Consider the following 11461-nt stretch of genomic DNA (forward strand, 5'->3'; position numbering starts at 1 on the left):
TTAAAATATGGAATATATATTTTAATAATAATTTTCTCTAAACGAATAAAATATAGTATTATAATCGTAACACAAAATTATTGAATGATGATAAATGTACTCGTGAGTAATGATAAGGAACCGAAAATATTTGCATACAAATGCATTTGTGCCCCTAAATAGCCTATCCATTACGCCGTTTTACTATATTTAATAATTGTGTTGTTGTTTCATTGATGTGAATAAAAAAGAAAAATCATAGATAGACCTTTCGCATTATGAATTCTAAAATAAATTTATAAATATAGTCATTGAAGTTAAAATTATGATTTAATATTTAATATTTTAATATTGTCGTAAAAAAATAAATATTTTTAAATATTAATAAATTCATCTCAATTTGTTATTGAGTTGATTAATCATTTTATAAAAAATAATTATGATATCATCATTATTATAAATAAGAGATTCGAATGTACAAAAATAATCTAAATCTATATATTTACTTCATTTTACAAAATGTTCATTTAATGGGGCTTTTGTTTAATGTTTTTATTAGGATACTAATAACTAATGTAAGTTATAATCAGAGGTATATTTAAAGTTTTGACGTCCTATACTCCTATGTATAATTTTAATGCATAAATTAAATGTGTCTAGGATACAAACATTTTTCAACAATTAACAAATGTGCAATATTTAATACATACATGACAAATTTTCAGGTCTCTCCATCATAAAATAATATTCCAATTTATGAACTTAACATTTTAACAAGTCCAGTTTTTTATTAGTTTTATAAATCTGTATCGCTTAATTTCATTCTTATGATGTCCGTAATTTTTATTTTTGTATTTATTTTCATAATTTAATTAATAATTTATCAGATTCCTCAAAACGATCAAAACAGTAAAAATTAAAAGCTATAAAATATCATAAATTGCAGCAAAAACTAAAAATAATATCTGACCTGATAGCCGTTCCCTAACAATATACTCTACCACTGTTTACAATATTTTTCATGAACTTAAGATTTTTTTTATAAATTTTAGTCTTTTTATTTTTACTCTTTTCAAATCGCACATTATTTTTGTTTTAAAGAAAAAAAGAAGTTTAAAATTATAAAATTTTTAATAATCAAATTTGGTGGTAAATTAATAAAAATATTATTATTTATTTAAATTCATACAATATAATAAGTGTATCTTACAGTAAACGGTTGTAAAAAGTCATTATTCATTACTCGTTTCTGATGATTGTGTTTTAAGTTTTGAAATAACGCCATGTGGTCCGATGTTAACAAATAGAATTTTAATTATTCGTTAACGCATTCGAACGATAATGGTAGCGCCATCTATAATTGTCGATTTGAATTTTTTTACAAGTACCGAAGAAACGGCTGCAGCTTACTTTCATCGATAGACAGCAATGTCATCACCTGTTGTACATGATGAATATTTTACGAATTGTCTTGGAGGCTTTTATGTCTACTAAAACTAAATTGGGTATTTTCTTATTTATGAAATAGTATTTTTTTATATGGTCTACAAAAACAACACATAAAAAAATGGTTTAATATATAATAAAAAATTAAATTATATTAAAGATACATACCTAAGCATGATATTTTCATTATTATATTATTATTGATATCATTCAATTAAAATGTAATATCAATGGATAATGCACTTAAACATAAATATGGATTAGATTCACCAGCTAAATTTCAAAATTTTGAAGAGCATCTTTTTTTTTTTTTAATACTCGAGGGTTCATCAATAGTATTTACTATATACTATCCTAAAATGTTATGTTCAATTTTATTTTATTTAAATAAATTAGATATTTATAATTTATAAATACTATTTCATATTATACACGTATAAGTGAACTAAATTTGATAATAAATAAAGTAAACATGTGACCATTCTTATATTTTAATAACCTGGTTTTCAATTATTTGTTTGTGGTTAATAAAATTGAACATAATGGGTTTTCATAAGATATATTTGTATGTTCTTTGTTATTAAAAAATTACATTTACTGTAGTTTTAAAGATGAAGTTAGACTTTGGATACTAAAATGTAACAAAAATTATAATAAAATAGGTACCAAATTTTAATAGGTAATATAATACATAAATAGTTACTTATCCAGCTAATTTTGGAATTGAATTTGATATAATTAGTTTTCTGTCTATATTTTTAATAAAGTCTGAAGTTTCAAAATGATACGAACAAATTTTGTTTTTAATTTTATGAAGTCCAATTTAAAAGATACTGCTCATAGGCGATGCTTGTCTTTATTATTTTAATACTAAAAACCCAAAGCGAAATAATAGAAATGAGAATAAAAATGACATAGATCAGCAAGATTTTTGGTCTTATGAAATGGGTTCTGTCGCCTCTATAGTTTTACAGGTTTAGTTATGTATATATTATATTTATTCCAAGTGCATTGCAGTGACCATTTCGAATTAAAAATTATTTGGTACTATGTAGTAATTTGTCACCAAAAAAATATTTGAAACCCGGAACTTATAATATGAAAACGTGTAATTTTAAAAACTTAAAAAATGGTTTGATAAAACAGCATCTAAAAACTTATTTCATATTTGAAATAGAAAGAAAGAATTTATTAAAATTATTAAGTTTACAGTTTACTCTAGCTGCGCGATGTATGAACAGTCACGCATACAAAACAACTTACTCAGCACCATGTGTTTTGCCGTAGTGAACTGGTAACTGGCTTAACTTTACCTACTAAATTTTAATTGGCCATGAGTACAACAACAATAGTCACAGGCAAAATGTTTATATTGTTTCTAATATCATTTTACACCGCATAAATGTGAACCAAACGGTCGTCCAAACATCCAAACGCACATATTATTTATTGGCTCGTTAGTGTATTGATAATACTCTGACACTCTGTCTACCGAGAGAACCCAACTAATTGGTGACCAAAACTCGTCAATTGTCATGTATTCTCACGACTATATCAGCTCAACCGTCACCGTCAGTGAAAACATATCCGTAGTTTGACAGGATTTTTGAAATTTTACGAATAAACTAAAACCATTGATTACTATTGTACATATTGTGATATATGTATTATTTGTATTTATAATCAATGCTAAAACGGAAACGTTAAATTCAGTATTATAATCTTGTTTCATTACAGTTATTAATTGCACAGACACCATTATCTAGGGTTATCCAAAATGTATAAAGAAAATGAAGACATTGCAAAAGAGTGTAAAATTATACCGTCTTAGCGTTTCTACCAGGTGAAAAAAAAAACGGTTATTATATGTATTTAATGCTTTCTCTATAATTTATCTACTGAGTATAATATATTTATTATTAATACTTTTTTCTGTTTTGAATCTACGATCAAACTATATGACTATTTGGCTGTAACATCTGTAACATCTATTTAAATTTACCGTTATAATTATGTAAAATATCCATTCTAACGCGGAAATGGGTAGAATCAAAAGCCGCCGCTAACGACGCTGCGTAAAAATATGGCAAACAACGTTATCTTCGGTCTTAGGAACATTGCACGCATGCACGATTTGGTGACACGTACTCTTAATGAGTTGATGTAAAATTATGTTGTCGACAGTAATGACCATCGACCAATGCAGATGGTAATAATAGTGCAATCATTCAAAAAATAATAATTATAGAGTATTAGAATTCACGTAATAAAATCACGGCCTCGGTGTTGGCGTATGTACCGTTGACCTGAAAATCGAGATCACTTAACGTTGTAAAGCCAGTTGGACGGCAAAAAAAAAAAAAAATCAACATCAACACACGTCATAATATCACAATATCATTAAAATATATTATTATATTATTTTGATAATTTAAATTATGTTCTGCCGATATTATCGTCGCTGCGAGTCGGTATTATCGATATTATTTTTGGTTTTCGGTTTCGCATTCATGCGGTTCTCTTTCGCAGGACCACTGCCATCGTCGTCGTCGCCGTCTTCCAGACGGTCGTCGCCGATCGGCACCCGGAGCTCCTTGCAAGCCTTAAATACAGCCGCTAATTTCTCCGGGTCGGCGAATCTTCGCATGCCTATCGGCTGGATGTCCGGGCGGCGCCGCTGTTGCGGCAATGTACCGATGACCTGCAGGTGGACCGACGGGTTTTGCTCCCCCGCTGCTAACAAACGCCACAACAATAATAATTGTAATAATTGTTGTTGTCAAAATAAAATGATATTTATTTCCTTTTTTTTTTTGTATCCTTTAAATTTTATAGTTTTCAAAATCTGTTGTTTATTATCTTATTTAATTTTAACAGGTGTGATGGATGTTGGCATTACTATACTATTTTAAATAAATTGAACAATTACATTTTTTTAACTTGTTATACGTCTCTAATATATAAGCATAATAATTTCTATATTTTATCTACCAAATATATATTTTTTAATATTTTATATTGCAGATACTCATATTAAATTTCAATAATCAGATGAGGCGACCCTTAAGTGACCACTCACCAGTGACGAAGATCTCGGTGAATATAGTGAGGGTGAGGAGGATCGGTGATCGAAGCAAGTTGACGGCAGAGCCATTAGTATAAGCCGGTTTCTCACTACCCGTATACTTGCCAAATATATGGGCAAATAATTACAAATTGTTATATAATATTGATACTATACTACATATTATAGTGTTCAAAAAACTAGTATTTTGTCAAATATATTCATTTGTATTTTATATATTAGCTGTTACTTTGACTTTTGTCACATTTACCGGCAATCATCGGGAAGAGCACCAATGACCAATAAAATTGTAAAAGTGCCAATACTGTTTCTACGGCAAGATAAATACCACCAGCACTAAATATTGACCAAGTACACCGGTTGTGCAAATACAACATTAACGCATTATATTATAATGTAGTAGATTTAAATATGCATAAATAGATACACGAATTTACAAAAATTGTATAGTGTCCTAGATACACCGAACACCTGCGACCTGCCTATACATATTGTATACATATTGTTACTAGACCGAGTTCAGTTGTACAGAAACGATTTGTACGTTAAAACCACTGCGATTGGTCGTAGATTAATAATGTGAAACAAAAAAATTTCGACTGCGTGTTGGTGTATTATACTTGTTCATTTTGTTGCGCATAGTTTAGATTTGGTCACGGTGTCTGAGTGCGACTATTCATTGTACTCTCGCATACACATCACACAACATAAAATGATATTGTCCATAAACCATACTACCATAGTATAGTGGCATATTGTGACAACAGCTGCTAGACGGCGTATAACACGTTCGTTTTTCGACATTATATGGTAACAATAATATAAAATATGATGGGAAAGTAAAACCATAAACAAACGTAATAATAAGGATAGCTGACTGACGACGGCGTCGTGGTACTTTAACTTGAAATCCGAAATCTGAAATTTTGGTTTACCCAAAACGGCTAAGATTACTGTTGGAACACTCAGAGAAAAATTTCATTTAATTAATGAAAAACGTATGTTAAATCAATGAAAAACGGGTATGATTTTGATCCAATGAAGTCAACTCATTATATTCAGGTTATTGATTTCGTTAGATTAATGAAGCTGATAATTCTTGAAAAACAATAAATTTTCCATGAAATTAATTATGACTATAAACAATTTAAAGAAATTATTTCTTTCGTAGTAAGAACTCATATAATAGAAACAAATATTAATTGCAATAAAATTAATACTACCACCTTTAAATTATAACCTTAATACCTTTAAACTAAAGATTTAATGTAATAGATAAAAGTAAATTTTCTTTCAATATAATGATTTTTTTTTTTAAAAAATTCAAAAAATTCGAATACCATGTTAATCAAGGCGTCGCCCAAATCCGCCGGAGCGGGATTCGTTCTTGTTACTATTGTACCCTACCTATGCTTGGAAACCTAACGCTAACACCTGTCGACTACAGTTTAAATTGATATTTGATGCCAAATCTTGAGCATTTAAGCCGTTATTTCTGAGCTGCTTTTTTATTTTACGTTAAACATTGTTTAGCTATGCCTATGCGATTAGTATAATTCATGTGTAATTAAACTTGGATATTCTTATTAATTATCTTTTTAATTTATTTTCTATTTATCAACAATATCTGTTTATATTTTCATGTTTTTTATAGAAAAGCATAGAAAAATACAGAATATATAATACACAATATTATTTTAATATACCAAATTTATTTAAAGAATTAATTATTAATGCTTATACCTGTTCTATATAATTTCAGTAAATACATTATAACACCGTATAAACACTATAGTTTGATAAAAAAACAAATTGGAGGGGTGGAATTATACAGTACTATAACAATAGGGTCTAGGTACTCTTTTTAAAAATAGAACATAAGATTTAAATAACTGCTTTCCATTTGTTTCAGTCCTAAAAGAATATAGAATAAATAAATTTACTAAACAGATTTAGTTTAAAATTTTTTATGTTAGACACTTCTTATACAAATAAAAGCTATAATAGTTTGCGCAGTAGTAATGTATGCGTTTGCTGCAATCTTACATAAAATACCTATGCCATAAGGCGACGCCAAAACTTTTCTACTAATTGACTGATATTTTTTTATCTTAAACTTTAAAAATACATTTTCGTCAATATAACGAAAAATGCTATTAATTCAATATCTAACATTTTACAGTTGTTAAATTGAGAAAAAACGAAATATTGATAATATTCCATTAACATTAAGATGTTTTTCTTTAAAACTAATACTATTTTAGAAAACTTGAATTATTGATATCCGATAACATTGATTCATTGATTATAGGAAAAGTAAAATTGATGTAAAGGTTGATTGAAATGTATTTAATTTAATAAGCTATTGATTTTAAACCATTTTGTTAACAAATTAAGTACTATTTTTCATTAATTCAACATCATAATTATGCGTAAAAATGAAGATATCTTTCATTGTTTCTAAGTCAGTTGAACATAAAATAAAATATTTTTTTTCTTTATTTTATAGAGAACTGAATAATATAATCAATGAATTTGCTAAAATTTATTTGTATATTTTTATTCTTAAATTAAAGAAAATATCTTTGAATTGATTATGTTATCGTTGAAATGAAATCATAGAAATTAAAACTATATTTTCTCTGAGTAAAGAATCATCCCAATCATCTATTATCGTGAAGTGAATCACATATTATGACCGATATGAACTTTAAACGAATCGAAAACATTGTCGATAACTCGAACCGTAAAATAAACCATAGGTACTGTAGTGGTATTACCCACGAGAATAATTTGAAATTCTGTAGCAACATAAAAATATATTATATTAAATATATTGTTTGTTTATATTATTATAATTTAAGTATACGCATCGGTAGTTATAGACACAAGGAAATGATTCCAGTGAATGCGTTTTCAATTTCACTAAAATAGTAAAATATTTAAAACAAAATAATAATTATCATATCCGTTGAAAACAAGTCAAGCTTGTGCCTACCTAATATACATTGTTTAATTCCATTATTTTAAAAATTTCAAAAACTATAGTTTTTGAATATTTATTACGTCTACCCTAGGTATACAAGCTAATAATAAGTGATAAAATTAGCAGAGTTTCAAAACGTTTTTAATAACGTTATAAAGGAAAATAATCAAAAAAATTAAACAAAAAGTAAAACAATCCGATTATCATTAAACAAAATATCTAAACCATAATTTATAACAGGTGTCCCCAATTAATATTTTTGAAGGACCACATTAGAGATCTGAAATTTTTTCACGGGCCGTCAAAACTCTAAGTACATATTTACATTATTTAAAAACCAATAATATTTATCAAAAATAATAATTTACAATAATAACACATATAATGTTGTCGTAATATGTGTTGTTTATTATTTGTCTGCGGGCCGGATAAAATGTGTTCGCGGGCCGCCATTTGGTGACCCATGGTTTATAATTAATAATATGTAAAAATGATTATTATTTTATTTCAAATCAACTGCACACATCAAGTGCAATATATTTGAGGTTTATCCGGCAAGACAGCAAATCCTTATGGATTTTGATTAATTTGGCGTTTTTAAATAAATATATATATAATATTGTACACGTATATTATATTATTCGAACTATGAAAATCGCCGTTTTGTATTAATTGTTTGTACCTATACGGCGATGCGATATGGCTATATTAATCGTATATACATTATAATAATATGTAGTCGCGCGGTATGATATAATTTTCAAAATATTAGACATTAGTTTTCAACTAAATCAAGAAAATCGATACTTACTGAAATCACTAACCGTAATACTTTGATATAGATGGTATACATCATATTACAAATTAAAATACATTGAGTTATATTATATTATTGTTATCAAGATAACACATTTCAAAGCATTAATTATTATTTTTATCTGTTATAAATTTAAAATTAGAGTCAAAGATTTAATAAAATGTTAAAGTTACCCAATCATCAAACATAAATTAAAAATGTTATGTATGATTATTTTTTATACGGTTACATCAACTACGTACCATATATTATATTACCAACAATAACATTATATACGCCTACCTATTTGTTATATAAGTGCGTATGAAAAGCGCATTAGAATTATTACTTGTAGATGTGGATCGTACCTACTCGTTTCCGATATAAACAAGAAGTAAGAAAAAACTAATAATAATAAAATAAAATGTTAAGATTTACATATTATTATCTAAGTAATGAGAATACTCGGTGCAGTGTATTTTAATATAAATTATATTATAAAGGAATAAAGTGGCACTTCGTTCAAATTGCTTATTGGATTGCTTAGTAGAATGATGCCATGCCGAATGGAAATCAGTTTTATAAATTATAAACAAGTGGTTAAGTTATGTCAAGAATTTGCATGCAAATCGACTTGGCTTGCAGCATTGCTTGAACCACAGATGGAACGGCGTCTGCAGTGGTCGCAATCACATTCATAAATATTAATACAACTGCGGCTACAATAAATGTTTAAACAAATCGAAATTGGCCATCATTACATTAGCAAACACAGCCTTCGAGGGTTTTTGTTTTTGAATTTATCGTCCGCGACTCGAATCCGTGTCATTTATTACAGAAACGTATAGTAAATATCATAATATATCCTCACATTCAACAAAATACGTATGCGTACAATTATAATTGCATCGTTCTGATCCAATGCGCATATTACATAGGTCGTGTACTCGTCGCATTGTTACATCAAACACAGACTTTACAGCGAATGAATTTACGTAACAATTCCATACGTATTACACGCTGTGTCTTACATAGTGCACTTATCTACGGCGTATGCCGTATAGGTATATTTTATTATTCAAGTTCAAAGACATTAAAATACTTTAACTGAATGAACGAATACAACGTACACAACTATGGAAGGATAAACCTGCACTATAGTGCACTGTCCAGTGTGTGACCGGTCGCACATCGATTTGACTACGACGTACCGCACATAATGTGCGATCACTGCGATCTACATATCGATTGACCTGACCTGGCTGACCCAAGCGGCTATACCGACTATACCAAACGTTGCCAACCAATTATTATTTTAATTTTAACATTGATTATTACTAGTGATTAAATATTATACACGCTTACTTATGAACCTAATAGTTTAATTGACCAGTCAATCTTAATTGCTCAACGTACAAGGTTGGTGGCGTACAGGACTATATTATTTATTAATAGCTGCGTATGATTGTAGTATTTAATGCGTACCTAATTATATTTGAACTTTGTTTAACGATTGTTTTATCCTATTATAACGTTAAATCCTATGTAGCGGTTCATAACAACTACAAACCGATTTATATGTGTCTGAAACCGAATTGATATTTAAACAAAACTAGTTTCCTGCCAGATGGTCATGTTATAATATATATATATATATATATAGGTAGAAAAATTAAATGAGTACCCATGCCATAATTAATATTTGACGAGATGGATTAACAATTGAATTTTGATTGAATACCACAGCTAATAATAAACGTTTAAAAATCCGTAACTCGTGTCAAGGGTGTACTCGTACAAAAGAAAACCGTTAAAATTGGTTATTTAGTTGGGTATTTCGATTTATCGTTATTTCAACGGTAATAATACTAAAAATGACCATAGGTACACGGTACATTAATACAATATATTATATTATACACGTTTAAAATTATTATTTAACGAAAAATATTTCATAAGCCATCGAATTTGTTCTATTGTCGCGAGACACAATAATTTTGGGACTATGTAAATTATAAGTATAATCAATAATATCATATTTTTATACACCTAAATACTAAATAGAAATACCCATTTACTAATCTGCGTATTAATAAGTACAATTTTAAAAAATGTCATTAAAATTGCTTATTAGTTGTTACAATTGTTTGTAAACAACTAAGTTTAGTACCTATTGGCTATTGTACAAGGTATGTAGTATACTGTATGTCACAAATAGGTATATATTATTATATTGAATACTGATTATTTTTATTATTGTACATAATGTTTAATCAGTTCTACGAATTTAAATCGTTAAAAAAAGTAAAGAACATAAAACCGAATGTATTTAAGCGCTTAAAATAAAATAAATAAGTAAAATGTAAGTAATAATTAAAAATATAAAAGTAACTTTTCAAGAATATATGTTTTTTTTTCTGTTAAGTATTGTTTTCCAACAACCAACAGTATTGAACTTTAAAGATGACTATAGTCTATAAGTTAATATAGATATTATAGATCTATTAGTTTTGACAATAACGAAAAATCTAAAAATTACTTGTCCAAAATATATCCTAAATTGAATTTTTCTGAAAATTGTAGTGGGTATCTACTTCAAACATTCTTTTTTCCAAAATTCACTTAGAAATATAATGTGGACAGTTAAACGGGCCACTCCTATAATATACCTATAATATATACCTACACATAGCCTATATTATAGGCCCCTTCAAGGTATTTCTGTAATAAATAACATTCAAATAACAGAATTTAAATCAATGGTCTTAATAATTTGGTAAACACGAAAATCGTAAACATACCTCTTACGGTTAAATCTACATGATAAACAGCGTCTTGGTCATGATCCACTTCGCTGTTTCCGCCGCTGCGACTTACGACGCGTTTGCACGCCGCATACGCATGCCGTATCTTCTTCCAACACCAAGTTATAACAGTCATCCAATTTAAATCTTCCAGATAACAACCACAACAAAAATTTCGAAAACGGGTTTTTAACAAACAGAGTTTTGATTGTCGCCTAACGACGGAAAAATATGTATACATACATATACAGCTCCGCATATAATACATATAGTATAAATAAATATATATTTCAGTAATATTATACATACATAATACATAAAAATATATAGAAAAACCTAGGACGCGAATAATGCAATTCTTAATT

At 28.0% G+C, this 11461-nt stretch overlaps 1 protein-coding gene across 1 annotated transcript; it reads right to left on the bottom strand.

The window, feature by feature from the left end:
• Positions 1 to 3877: 3877 nt before the first annotated feature.
• On the bottom strand, positions 3878 to 11232 carry LOC113550395. The gene is made up of 2 exons (XM_026952187.1): positions 11094 to 11232; positions 3878 to 4158 (listed from the first exon to the last, which is right to left on the bottom strand). Exons 1-2 carry the CDS (start codon positions 11230 to 11232, stop codon positions 3878 to 3880), a joined length of 420 nt encoding a protein of 139 aa, XP_026807988.1.
• Between the last annotated feature and the right edge of the window lie 229 nt (positions 11233 to 11461).

Source organism: Rhopalosiphum maidis, chromosome 1 (assembly GCF_003676215.2).
Source record: "Rhopalosiphum maidis isolate BTI-1 chromosome 1, ASM367621v3, whole genome shotgun sequence".
Taxonomy (NCBI): domain Eukaryota; kingdom Metazoa; phylum Arthropoda; class Insecta; order Hemiptera; family Aphididae; genus Rhopalosiphum; species Rhopalosiphum maidis.

Coding starts and splice junctions, on each gene's coding strand:
- LOC113550395 (XM_026952187.1), bottom strand. CDS start 11,232: ATGACTGTTATAACTTGGTGTTGGAAGAAGATACGGCATGCGTATGCG. Junction 4,159..11,093: donor TGTAGATTTAACCGTAAGAG/GTATGTTTACGA, acceptor GTTTGTTAGCAG/CGGGGGAGCAAAACCCGTCG.